The 14,270-nt window shown below is 46.0% G+C and overlaps 2 protein-coding genes across 12 annotated transcripts in view; both read left to right on the top strand.

The window, feature by feature from the left end:
• The first annotated feature begins 248 nt into the window (after positions 1 to 248).
• On the top strand, positions 249 to 3,439 carry Nemp (Nuclear envelope integral membrane protein). The gene is made up of 8 exons (XM_034325846.2): positions 249 to 520; positions 717 to 826; positions 903 to 1,125; positions 1,198 to 1,364; positions 1,438 to 1,653; positions 1,720 to 1,844; positions 2,089 to 2,250; positions 2,323 to 3,439. The coding sequence occupies exons 1-8, from the start codon at positions 361 to 363 to the stop codon at positions 2,441 to 2,443; spliced, it is 1,284 nt and encodes a 427-aa protein (XP_034181737.1). The 5' UTR covers positions 249 to 360; the 3' UTR covers positions 2,444 to 3,439.
• A 766-nt stretch (positions 3,440 to 4,205) lies between these two features.
• The window catches only part of tinc (transmembrane protein tincar), a 30,430-nt gene continuing 20,365 nt past the window's right edge, over positions 4,206 to 14,270 (top strand). For 7 of the 11 annotated variants that reach the window (XM_034325835.2, XM_034325844.2, XM_034325843.2 and 4 more), the window contains exon 1: positions 7,789 to 8,441. The gene's annotated coding sequence lies outside the window, so the exon portion shown is untranslated. Of the gene's footprint in view, positions 5,122 to 6,416; positions 6,664 to 7,788; positions 8,442 to 14,270 lie in introns of those variants that run through there. The other 4 variants (XM_034325836.2, XM_076688453.1, XM_034325838.2 and 1 more) reach the window with 1 other exon arrangement.

Below are 14,270 nucleotides of genomic sequence, written 5' to 3' on the forward strand. Positions count from 1 at the left end.
TCTTGACCGTTGACAGATAGCAATTTCAATATTTTATAAGTTTTTGACGATTTGGATAATATAAGGACCAGACAAATATTCTTTAGAACCTTCTGAACACGTCCCTCAAACTTTTTTACATTCTGTTTAGAAATGAGGACGTAATTTGAAAACTCGCGTCTAGGGATTTCTCTAGAGACTGTCGGTAAAGTTTTCGACGCTCGCATCACCTTCAGCATGCTTTATTTTCGATGGGTTCAGATTTTGGGGATCCCAAACACCCACATCTACAGTTAGGTGCCGTCGGGGGTCTTGTTATACCTACTCTTTGCCTCAAGTTTCGAATTTCAAATGATTCAGTGTTAAGTTCACAATGTTGGAATGCGTACCGTTTCATGTTTTCAGCTGATATTACGAAAGATTAATTTCTATAAGACAAATAAGATGGGCAAGAAAATAATTCAACAAAGTGCAGTTATCGTTTTATTCATCTGTTATCTTTACTTATCTCATATAGAATCTGCGATGATCATGGAATCAAGTAAGTTAAAACTAACCTATTGGATTTGTAAATTTGCCGATTCTAATATTACTTGAAAAAGAAATTGTACGATTGATAAGACAACAACGATAAGATCGCTACGTTTTTCCAGCCTTGTACTGTCTTTAAGATGAGCTAATTAATAAATTTTAATTGAACATACACATGAAAATATAGTTGGATCTTTTTTTTCCAGCACACTTTTTAAAACCAGAGGACGTGTATGAAAATGACAAACCTGGATTACAGATATTTTGTCACAATGCTAATTCCAAGTATTTGATACACATGTGGAGAAGTTTAACAGTAAGAGATTGATATTTTGAACGATCTATGTTAGTTGCATATCATATCAGCACCATTGTATGTTTTTAATTTATAGATGCATTTAAATACAAATATAGATAATTATGATATTTATGATGGAAAAAGTCCACAAGAAGTGATGGAAAAACATGATGATAATCAAAGATCTTGGAACTTTAATTTCTTTAGTACAAAAAGACCCAAGAAATTTAAGATGAATCCATTTGAGGATGTATGTGTTGGTGTATATGTGTATCCTTCAAACTCACACAAATACAGAATAAGTATGACACAAACACGTGAGTATAACAATCAGATCAATTATTTTGTAATGATTGCAAGCCATTTAAATTTTACTCTTTCATCAATAGCTATGGACATCTCCAATCTGATATTAATGTTACTTGGTGCTATGATATATTGGAGCGCTCGTAAATTAAGCGGAAATCCTATATTTTATTATGTATGCGGGATTACGCTCGGAGTTACTACTTCAATTATAATTCTAGTATACTTTGTTAGCAAACTACTACCAAGGGTAATTGATTTGTCGGTATATTTTACTCCAAAACATTAACTTTTATAAGCTTAACACGCGTATTTATTTAAAGGGTAAAATTATGTACCTGATGGTTGCCACTGGTTGGACAATGAGCTTTTATCTCATCCAAGCATTATGGGACAACGCTCGATTGATCGCAGTACAATACAGAGAATACGTCACTTGGTACATACTGTTAACATCTCTGATCAGTTTCGTAATTTGTTATCGTTTCGGTCCAGTTACAAATGTTAGGACGAAGAAGCTTATCGAATGGTGCTTACAGGTTTGTATTTCTTTATGTTAATAGCTAACTATTTGAAATCAATTAACGTTTATTTCGTTTGTTCAGATAGCGGGATTAATTATGATGTACTATAGCAGTTATTTTCACGAAGCATCATTCTTTTCCTGCGTCGTAATTGTTCTTCTTTACAATTTTCCAATCGTACTGATTCGAAGAGGGAGAAGTTATTGGTGAGTCAAGTTGATCGGTAATACAAATTGTTTGTTAAGTCTTTTACAAATGAATAAATATTTTGTATTTTGTACTATTATCAATAAATTATTTTTGCATGTTATCTATTGCATTTAGTTTTCTCTTGTATTATGCAAAATCCATATAAAACCTGTCGAAGTATTAATTGCAGCGGCAACAGTAACATAATAAATTGTTTAAAAAGAAAGTATCTATGTTACATGTCTGCCCACACACGATCAGGAAGAGCATGTTTCCTGACAGAAGGAGGTTGTTAACCGAGAATGAGTATCGTATAGAAGGAATAAAAGAAACGAACAAAGCGTTAAACGAACTGAAAGGATACTGTTCCAGTCCCGACTGTAATCCATGGAAGACAGTTCTAAAATTAAAAGATCCAATCAGGTTATTATATAGACACAAAAGCCGGCGTAATGCAATCATGAGGATTTGAATTAAAATAACGGCTGTTTTTAGATTTGCCAAATTTATGGAAGGCGAATCGCATTTGTCGGAAGACGAATCACGAGAATACGATGCTGAGATCACAAGAATTATAGAGGAATGCGAGTATACGGACGAGGAAGATGATTTTTAACGAAATTTACGCAAGGTAACTACCCTTTTATTAAGACTATTGCCGACAAGTACAAAATGATGTAAATACGTACAGGGGATTTCGTCAAATTTCATACGACATTCGTAAACGTTCGAATTGTAAGAAATAAAACGTTTACTGACTTAGAATCATTTCATGTAAAATAGTTATTTAAAATGTTTTTTTCAATAAAACCGGTGACCACGACTTAATTGTTAGTTGGGTACAAGTAGGTACAGACTTTCCCGTCGATGTTCGAATCGATTCAACAACTGTTTCGCAGTTGTATTTTACCCAATACACAACAATTTCAGTAGATAAGTGGAAAGTGGTATGTGGAAGCGCGAACTAGTCGTTAAGATGCATGTCGTGACTTGTTAAAATTTGTCACAGCCCTTCGCGATCGTATTCTTATCTTGTTTGCGTGACTGCGATTGACCGTATTCATTACCCCATGCATCCCCCCTATAGTTTGTTCCAGTTATACTTTTGCGAATACGATTTCATACCTTAGTTCGTTCCAATTAATTTCCATTTCATCGAGAGAAAATATGTTTGAAATGCAAGCTACGCGTTTGTACACACGTGTTACGGGCTAGAGATTTTCACGTGTAACGAGGGAAGAGTCGTGGAATACCTACCACCGCGAGATAAACGAGAAAAAGCGAAAGCTTTGTTCAAGAAACCGAATGTGGGTCAGTAATCATCGGAGTCTCCGTTTCTCTTTCTCCTTCTTTCTTTCCTGTTGGATGGACGGAATAAAAGCAGGACGGTGATTGTCGCACGAACAGCGACCATTTGTTAGTTTTTCCGCCTCCTCCGGGCTTTCCACTTTCCTCTTGTTTCGGTACGACTGGTTTTCGCGCTTCCAACATCCCAGTTATTACTTGGCCGTGCAAACAGCTTGGTCCTGTCGTTCCAAGGAATCGGGAACACGTAATAACACGCGAATCCGAGCATCTCGATCCTCCTAGTCTCCCGTTTCTTCATTTCGCTGGTTAACGCGACAAATTCCAAAGGAATTCTCTTAGATCGTACATGGGATTCTTGACGTTTCACCGACTGCAAGAAACGTCTTGAATCTCGCTTCTTCTCGAATGCACGGTAAATCGTGATCGGGCGGCAACCAACACCGACAGGTGGTCGTCAATCGGACACCTTGCAAAAAGCTTCGCCATCGAGGCGTATGCGTGCGGCTTCGCCACGTTCACTCGATTGATCATATTGGATTACAAATTGCCGCGGAACGCCCATACATTACCGGCTACAATCACGCGAACCAATAAGTTCCGCCTTCCTTTTATGCATCTCGATCTTTCCTATCGTATCAAACCTAAGACTTTACCTATTTCACGCGTTTGCGTTTACTTTGGAGAACCGATTTAGCGATTTCTCAAATTTCTTAATCGATTCGACGAACGTTTTAAAAGTCGCATCGATAAATACACGCGTGTAGACGCGGAGGATGAAGGCGGGTACGGCAACAAGGTGTCGTAAGCCGAGCGTAGAAAATGTTTTGCGAGAGCATGGTACATTATATCGAAAGGTAAATCGTGCACGACCAAGCGGTCGGAGGAAGCCACGTGATCGGCAGGTGGGATTGGTGGCGGTCCAAAGGGCAGAAGCAGGATCAATAAGACAAAGACTGGTTTTCCGTGATGCATGGCGCACCTGCTCTTCGGACCGACGCGAGCACAGCTAATTCGATCTGTTTCGCGATCCTTTATCCGAAAATCTCGAGGCTTTTGCCGATCGACCGAGTTCGACGATGCTTGACGCGTCGCGTGACATCGCGAATGTAGAAGGAGAATTTGTTTTGCCGAGCTGTTTCGACGTGTAATATCGTCGCTTTCGAAGGACACCGATGTACAGAGCGAAACGAGGCGAGGGGAGGATGAGAAATGTGAAATTGGCCGAGATACCGAGTCCATGGCCAAGTTTGTCCGCGGTACGCGTTTCGAACAAACAACACCGAGTACCGACACTGTGCATCCAATTATACGGGCGAACGAACACGGTGCATCACCTTCTCTTTACGATCTCATTTCGATGCTTTAATGGTTTTGCGAGGATCGTTTGAGAAAATGCGGGGACCAGTGGGCCGCGACCTTCCGAGGAAGGAAGGCTAGATCCTCGAGAGGGTGCTACCGAGGGTCCCGAAGGGACTGGCCGAACGCGTGCCATCTGCCGACTAGTTTTCTTCGAGTACCGGTTGCCCTTTACCTTCGAAAACGTGCATAGCCGACAGCCTTTTAAATCGACTACTTTGGCAATCACGGTCAGCTGCCTAGTCGGCGTCCTTTTCCGGGACCCGAACGTCTTCCTTCCACCTCTCTTTTCGCTCGCTTTCTTCCCGACCATTCCTCCTCGCCCTTTCTTTCTTTATTCCTCTTCCACGACCCCGATCCCAGAGGAACAAAGACGGAAAGGAAGACCAGGAACAAAGACGCACGCTCGATCCTTGCTGTCTGGAAATTCTACACTCCTATCAGACGCGTCTACGACTTTTGAAAAAGGAAGAAAAGAAAAATGGCTGGAGCAAACATTTAGATAACGCAATGCAATTTGGCGTCGCTTAAGGAAGAGGTCGATGGGCGCGGGGAAAGAAAGGACACCTTGATGTACCTTAAAAGAAACGCGTCAGACGAGGACGGAGTGAAAGCAAGAAGAGGTTAAAGGTTGGTGATCTTGCCACGAACTCGGAAGCTTCTCTCATCGATCTGACCTTCCTTACCAAACAATTACTTCCTCTTCGCAAAGTATAACCAGAGTAGAAATCGCTCTTACGCCGCCTGTTATAATTCGAACGCCTATAATGAAAAGATACAGGCCAAGCACACTTGTAACGAGTTTCGTTTAATAACTTTCCCGAATCGCTTTTAACGAGCAAGCTAACTCGTCCGAGCTTTTGAGTTTCCGAGTTGCCAGCAAATTTACTTTACCAGTCTAATTCCGCGCGAGTCAAGCACGCTCGCGATTCCTCGTTTCCCGCTCTCGGAGTTTGGAAATTTTCCATCCGGATTGTTTTCTAATCTTCTCGAAGATTAATTAGAAATGTTTGAAATGTTGGAAATATTTTCGTGTAAACGTGTACCGAGTTCCCGATACAACTTCGTTAATTCGAACTCTGGTACAGAGGCGGATACCAGTTATTGTTCGAAGAAGCGTGGTATCGCGGTTTCACGGAGCAACCAACTTGCCGCGTTAGTCAGAATTATCGTTTAAAATGTCGTCAACCTCGAGCAGCCTGACCGGACGTTATGAAAATACGATAAATACGTATATCCTGTTGGAACGAACGCGACTGGCAAATATCATTGTTCCCCGGGTGTTTCGCGTCATCCGGTGCAATTTTGCGTTTGACAGCTACCGCGCGGGTGCCATTAAAAATGGTACAGACGCTCTGTTATCGCGTACTCGCGAGGCATTGTATCGTTTACGTAGCAAAGTATAAGAGACGGAGCGATGAAAAGGAGGGAAGAATAAAGCATTCGTTTACGGGGCTCGCTGGTTTTTCTCTTTCTTCGTCATTCTACCGTATACACCGAACGATTCTTCTAGGACGAGTGGCGACGGCACTTTACTTCCTCCTCCTCCCACACATCCGTAACTACTCGCGTTAGATCGTGGTGAACAGCGACCAAGAGCAATCTCGGTAAAACACTGATGGAGGAGGTCGATGCATTCGCCGCGAATCAGGTCGCGTTTCTCAAAGGCCGTACGTTTAAAGAGCAAACAATGGACGGGAAGAACTGGACGCGGTTTTCGCGCTGTTCTCGATCCTACGTACGAAGGATCCGTTTTCATTAGCGCATATACACGCGCCGTGTATTCGCTGCGGCTCGGGGTGCTCGTAAATTGAAAAAGTTTAACGATGCTTCGTGCACGGCCAAGTAGTTGGTTGTTAACCGTTTACGTCTCTCTCGAATCGACCGGTCGACGGTGAACTTAACTTGCTTTCTTCTGTGGCCAGGAGGAAAAAAACGTAACGGATGAAGCGAGAAAGGAGGGAAAACCGTGAGAAGAAACCGGAAGCGAGGGAGCAAGATGATGGATCGAAGGGGAGAGGAAGAAAGGAGATCGAAAATACCGGAAGGATCAAGAGAGACGAACGAACGGAAGAAGAAGAGAAGAGAGAGAGACACTGAAGGGGCGTAGGGAAACTGCGAAAAGGCCGGGAAATACAGGAAATACGGGAAATACGGGAGAAACGAACAGTGGTGAGTATAAATGGGGGGTGGTTGATAGGGATGGGTAGGATGGGGTGACGAAGAGAGGATGAGTGGTGAGTCAGTGAAACGAGAGGCGCGGAGAAATGGCTTTCTATCGCTCGTTCGAAGGAGATATTTCAAATTATTCGCTTTCGTTTAAATTGATGCGCAAACGGAATCGTTATTCGACCCTTCTTTAGTTTCACAAACGAAACGCAAACAGGATGTTCCTTCGAAACTCGAAATTCTACCGTTCGACCAACGGAGAAATTGAAAATGTTACGCAACGATTAACATTTTCAACGCGATACGAATCGATCAACGCTTTGGCGTGATCTCACCGCGTACAGGCAAGTCTGGTAAAATCGATACTGCTGTTTTTCAACGCAGGTCACTGCTTTCGTAACTCGTTCGGAGCAAGTCCGAACAGCTGCAAGATACATTCACTTTTCATAAGTTCCCTCGCTCGGAAAAAGGATACACTTACGGTAGAGCGACCGGTGCGAACCGTGGAGATTACGCGATAGCGGTTGCTTATAGCCGCGCGCCGATCCTCTATCGAAATTCGTCAGATTTGGAAATACGTATGGATTTTCCAGAACGACTGAATTTCACGATTGCGAGATCCGTTCCGACGAACGAATCCTCGTCAATCGTCGTACGCGTAATCACGATTACGCGGTAATTAAGATCCAGATACGGATACCGTTCGGTTGTAAACTAGTTCGGTAACGAGAGAGAAAGCTAGAAGGGGTTGGAAACAGGGAGCAATAAATTGAAAACAGCTTAGGAGACTGCGACGGCGGGATTCTAAGCAATTCGATTACACGTAGATCCGCTTGTTATCCGTGAAATAAAAAAAAAATAGAGAAAAAGAAAAAAAAGGTAAAGAAAGAAAAGAAGGTCGATAAAAGAGTATAGAAGCGGCGGGTGCGGTGAGGCGGTGGCGGAGGTTCTCGGAGTCGCGAGCAGAGAACCCCTGTAGCGCAACGAGCGTGTGCAGCGTGCAGCGGGCAACGAGCAGCAAGCGGCAGGACAAGTAGCCGAGGAGAGTGGGGGTAAAAAAGGCTGGACGAGCCAATCGGAGACGCGGGTGCGCGGCACAGATGCGCGCTAGAATTCGAGCCGCCGCGCCGGGCTGCTCAGAGCGAGCGTGGACGTTTGCCGCGTCGTATCCTTTGCTTTTTACGTTCGACTCCACTTTGCTCCTTTCTACTCGCAACACACGCTCGCGAGTCACTCCCGTTCTCGGTTCACGATTACTTCGTTCCCCGATTCTCGGTTCCCTCCCGATCCCCTCGTGCTAGTCACCACTTTTTCAAATTCCATCTCGACCGATTCCTGTCGTCGCGAGTGTTCCGTTCCCATCGGATTAAGGACATCCTGGTGTCACGTGAATTTCGATCAGAGACACGTAAGATTCGCCAGGACTTCCGGGCGAGCCGAGAGTGCGAAGCAACGATAGTCAGTGCCGTTGCGGAGCGAACGATCGGATATGATAGATCACCGGGACGCGTGTCAAGGATGTAGAATCGGAATTGTGTCATCGGCCATCGGTCCTCTCAGCCCGCTAGTGTGAGAATTCGAGCTATGGAAGCATCGTTGTTCCCGTTCGCCTCCGTTGCCTTTTTGTTTTCGCCGAACCGAACCGGATCGAATCCGCGGACAAGAATGTAAGGATTGTAGACGGGGAACCCGCGAGTGTCAGCTTCCAGCGAGATTTCATCGATTTCAACTGTAACCGAGGCATCCGCGTTCGCTGCTGAATTCGCAGTCGGAGCAGAAAGGTCAGTGCACGTTTTATCGTGTTTCGTTTATCGATCGTCACGGTACACCGGACAGATGAAAAGTATAAAAGCATCGTTAAAAGTAATCGAATGGAAGCGGTGCTTTTTTGCGCGTCGCGTCGCTTCGTTAACATGCTTTCTCATCGCATTCGCTTGTTTCGCGCGAATCCGATCACGCGCGAGTCGGATCGGCGATCGATCGTGAGAAATAGGCGTGTCGATGCGCGCCTAAAAACCCTATCCTTGTATACCAACGCCGAGAGCGTGGCAGATCGATTCGGCGACCGATAAGAATGATAAAATTCCTTCGAGACGAGCGTCGTTCGTCGCGAGAGCGAAACGGAACGAAACATGGCTTAAGGAGTTTCTCCGGGCGTAATTAAGATCGATAGCCGGAGATTAGATTGGCTCGCGGAGGCGGAAACTGCGACCGCGGTGGGACCGTGGATTCGACGAGGATTCTCGGGAGGTCGGGAGAGGACACGGGCGTTCTGTAGATATAACGGGTCGAGTCGGGTAGACCCGGGTCGGCGCTCGATGTACCAGCAACGGGAGAGTAAGCTTGAAACGCGCACCATCGCGATCGCGAAGCTTCGCGACACCGAACGGGTTGTCCTTCCTTCGCACCTCCGAATTTAGAATCGAGCGTGCAGAAACGAGCTTACAATGTTAGACGGAAGCGCGTGCAGCCAGCGTCGCGATCGGCACTGCGTTCACGCTCTGAATTAGATTAAGCTACGTTGTAAGTTCTCCCTCTGTAAAGTGGATTACCCGAGGTTACGTACGAAAACCGTTTACTGAAATTCGCGATCGTGCTTGCATGCTCTTAGCTCGACGTTCCACCGATTGACCTTTCGGTCGGTCCCGCGATCGATCATTTCCCCTCGAATCGTACGTTCAACCGGTTAGCTTTGGATGTTAATGAACGACGCAACGCGCGCATCGAAGATTGATAATTATCCTCGTTCGCTCTCGTGAAAGTCAGCCTACCGTAAAGTTCTCGGTCGTTCATTCATCGTTAGCGCGTTGCGTAATAATTACAGCTGGCACGTGCCGCGTACTGTGCATTACCGGTGTCGCCGATGTACCGATGTTTCCTCCGAGTATGAATCCAAGAATCCAGCACTCGGTGGTTAACTAGGATATCAGGATGGCGGAATATCGTTGAGCCGAAGGAGGGTTAAACGGTGGAAAGAGCGTATTTACCATCTTCGCCCCATCTCCGAGCTTACAGATAAAGAAGCTCCTCGAGAGCTTCCCTTAGTCGTGCCGTTTCTTTTCTTTCGCGAAAGCAAACCGTTGATTATTCGAGGAACCTTCTTCCCGATTATCAGGTCCGATTCGATATCAAACCAGCCAAATCTAGAGATAAAGGGACGAGGGTTAACGATATCGGCGACATCAGGTTAAAGATCCTTCTTCGATGGAAGCTCGTTATCGATAATTAATTTCGTTAGGAGGCTTGATCGCTCCGGCAACAGCAGACCGACACCCCGTGCTCGATTAATTTCATCCGAGTGTAGCACGATGGAATTTCCCTCGATTCTCGTCTTTGCTCGCGTGCAATTTGTATTAGCGCACGCTCAATTATACGATACACGGTACGTTTGAGAGAGGAAGCCGCGAAACGATCGCACCCAGGGTGTTCCGGCGTGAGTCGCAGGCGAAACTGCAAATTCGCAAATCCGATTTCACTCGCGTGTACGATCGGACCGACATCCTTCCGCCCTAACGCCTGTCGCTGTTCCAGCAAACTCGGCGTGCGTGGCTGAAGCTAATCCATTAATTCTGATACAACGAAACCGTGAACTGTAATCATACTTCTTTGGAAAATGAAAGAAAGATCCTCTTCGTGGCCGTGCACGCTTGGCCTTAACCGACTAACGATAACTCTTTAGCGGGGAAATTATCGAAAGCGATCGCTGAACGTAGCTGATGACCTCGTACGTGACGCGAAATTAAAGTATGCCAATTTAAGAACGCTTCCTTTGTTGACGCGTACCTCGCATCGAACGCGTGTTACGACCTCGTAATCCTTTTTCGACTACCAAAATTTCTTTCTCGTTTATCGTTTCCGGTAATTAAAGAGGAGAAACGAGCCGAGAGATCGACACGCGCCTCGAGTGTGGCCCCCTTGAGATATCGCGATTGTCACCCAGTATCTCTCCTGTAATTTACTTGAACCCTTTCGAAATCATCGGCTATAATCTCCGCCATTTTTCTTTTCTTTACGCGACAATCGAGAACGCTCATATTTTCCCGTGGTCCCCTTTTGAAAAATATCGAATACGCATTCCGATCCAACTGCGTTGTTAAAATAATCACACGGTGGTCACGGTGTAATGCGGAAGTCACTTGGAAAGGAAACGATTAAAGTGCAACGTTGAAACGCGCAACGCAACCGGTCCCTAGGATTCTAGAAGACACGCTCGAAGCAAGATGTTCCCGTGTTTCGCAGCTAAATAGCAATTTACCGTCCCGCGTATGTCTCTAACTTTCCGTTTCTTTGTCTCTTCATTGTCCGTCATCGTCTTTGTACGAAATCTGTCATGACTTTTTGAACGTCGTCGCGTCGTTAAACGCTAACGACTGCATTCTTCCGCAGGCACGAATCTCTAGTTAGGGTAGAGAACTGCCTGCGGGGTTATTTTAGTCTTTTCCTACACCCCTGTTGAACCGAGCTGGAAAAAGAGAAACGAGACCCTATGCCGGATAAATTTATCGCCGTCGACGACTCGCGATCGGTCGCGAGGGGCAATCCCAGAAAGGACAAGGATTTTTCCTGAAAAAAAAAAATAATACTTGCAAGCTCGTTTCAACGACGATCCAGCTGATTCCCGATTACGTACTTGTTGCACGGTATTTCTACTTAAACTTTACCGGCGGATTGATCGCGGCGAACAAAAGCACGCGGCCGTCCATTATTCGAGGGAAAACGCAGTTCGGGTGGGGTGTGGAGCGCGTAATTAAAACACGGTAAATTTTAGCGGGCATGGGGCCAAACTCGTTCAGCATCGAGATGACGAGTAATCGCGCGAGAGAAACACCGTGCTACCACACGATTCTCGACCAGATGAATTCCTCTATCTATACTTATAGCAACTATGCATATACGTTGGAACGCTGGAACGTACGAAGGAAGAAGGCGTAAAGACGCGTCGGTAGACGCGTAAGCGCCAAGGGAAGGAGGACGAAAAGCCGGTCTTCGTAGGAACACCTGCTCCGCAGGTATGCGATCCTTTCCACTCTTCTTTCTTCGGGCTTTGCTTCACCGCTCGGATTTCTTCCCGTGTTTCTGTGCTTCCTTATCGGTTCCAACTGTCGACGCGTGCTCGCACCCCCGAAAAAATTCAATTTCATTCTTATTCCTCTACGGAAAAAGGATCTCCTTTCTATTCTCTCTAACGCGAATTAATCGTCCTTAAATCGTAACTCGGTACTCGAAAATCTGACTGTTTCTTAATCGTTATTCCGGTTCGGCTGACTTTCACGGCAGAGTTACATTAACGGGAGGGGAGGATGGAAATCAGCGACGAGGCAAAAGGCGAAACACCTGCCTGCTCGTCTCGACGCCTACCGCGAACTCCTGCTTTGTCCTTTTCTCTTCCTTGCCCACGGACCACGATAGCGCTTACAAACAGCACCTTTCAGCCTCTCCCTCGTCAAACGTGCTCCTCGATTTTATTTTCAACGAGTTTGAAAACTGGTCGCTCTCTCGGTTCGCCGGGCACGCTCCTCTTCGATACGGTATCTCATTTATCTGCTTATAAACGCGTCGGTTGACGCGGTATTAACGGCGATAAGTGGATGGGTACACGGTGATCAAATCGAGGACCCCGTATATTTTCGTAACATCATACGGTGTAACGTTTCTTTTCCCATCGAACATGGTGCATCGAAATTTTTACCCGGTGAGAAGACTTTGTTCTTGGTCCGCGGAGCAATCTGCCTACGCCCTGCGCCCTAGGTGACCGTCGTAACTCGGCCGTCGGCCGGTATACGTACCGGTAACTCGATAGCCGAAGCTTGGCTGCACAGTTTCGAGCACGTTGCTCCGACAAACTCCATTGTTTCTTGCCAGTTTATCGTAACCCAACGCTTATTGTGCATTCCGCGCCACGCTGCTTTTCCTCTCTTCGTAGCCGGACAAACTGCGCTCGCCTTCTTGTCCTTTCGCTTCTCTTTAACGTCCACCCCTCGGTCGGTTCGCGGTAGTTACGGAATAAAATTCGTTGCTATCACGGTTTCGTACCGAAACAGGGCACCGAGAGGGAAAAGCTGAAGCTTTCCTAGCCGGGAAACTTTAACGCGAACGATCGATAACGGTTAACGCGAAAACTTGCGTGCTGACCTGCTGCGGGGCTATTTCTAACCGATCGATATAGTAAAAGCCCTCCGCATTCTACAACGGCTGAAGAATAGCCCCGGTACCGAGCTGCCTGGGGACCAGCCACCTCAATTATCCTCCTTCTCACGGTTCGATAGAGAAACGGAAAACAAATGCGGAATTACCCCCTTTGCGATGACCCGATAAACCACCCTTCTCACCGTCTTCTTTTAACCCATACGCTCTTTCACCCTTCTTCTTCTTCTCCTCTGAAACAACTGATTTACGTAAACAACGCGTGAATAGCCTAAACAACGGTTTTCAATCCACTCTTGTTTATAGGAAAAGTGGAAGAAATAAGGAAAACCGAGTCGATGATTGAACGTAACGCAACTAGAGCATGCTTCAGCATCGTCGCGCGTACATTCTCGCGCAATCAGCCACGGTGCTATAATCGGCCCAGGAACTTGACAGTGACGTAAGAATGTAGGTCAAGGGGCGAGGTACCATCGATGTTTACCGTCGCCTCGCTCAAAGGAACTAATTTTCTGCAAATTACACGCCAATTTCCTTCGTCTCCCTTCTGTATTGCTCTCCTTGCACCACTTTCCTCAGTCTCCGTACTCGGACGTTCAAAGATCCTTCGAAACCTCAGAATTTCCATTACCAACACTAGTCGGTTTCTAGTTGCGAAGCAAAGCCGAAAAGCCACGGTACGATGAACAAAAGCGAAACTTTAACTCGGACGAAACGCGACCCCGTGCGAACTTTGGGAGACGAAATTTGTTCAGATTCGGGCATGACAGCATCTAGCTCCAGATTTTCACCGATCCGCGCTTCGCACGGGAAGATGTATTCGCTTACGCGTTTTCCACTCGACTTACCGGCAACTCGATACACCCCTATTTAATATCCGCCTGCAAGTGACACGTACGCTAGCTCGTCCATCGAACGAGACTCGTCGTTATCGTTCCACCGAAACCGGTAAAGACGAATCTCAACGAAGCATTCAACCGGTGAAACGCATCGATCGCCGACCGGCTGTTCCGAACAGAATTCATCGAAAGAACAGCATTATGCCGAGCACAGTACGGAATTCTAAAGAAAATCGTGGTATTTTTACAACTAGGGCTGTATCTATGTACGCGGCAATTTATGCAGGTTACGCCATCAGGATCGATCGCACAGGTCTTGACTTCTCTGTCAGATAACGCGGTACTCGAATTTATCGAATTTATCGAATCTATCCAAGTACGTTAGCGAGCTGTCGCGCGGTGTACACAAGCAAGTACTTGTTCGGTTTGCCTAATGAGATTTACCGGTATCCAATTATCTAAAGTGCTTTCCCGATGGTCGCTTCAACTCCTATCAATCAAATTTCCCTCCGACCAACGGCCGGCTCGGTTTCGCTGCTTTACGCGTTTACTTTCGCCAATGAATTTCATCGATGCAGAAATATGCACGCAGCGGGGGAGGCTGCCGAATCGTCGGCTACCTTTGAA

The sequence above is a fragment of the Osmia lignaria genome, chromosome 5 (assembly GCF_051020975.1).
Source record: "Osmia lignaria lignaria isolate PbOS001 chromosome 5, iyOsmLign1, whole genome shotgun sequence".
NCBI lineage: Eukaryota > Metazoa > Arthropoda > Insecta > Hymenoptera > Megachilidae > Osmia > Osmia lignaria.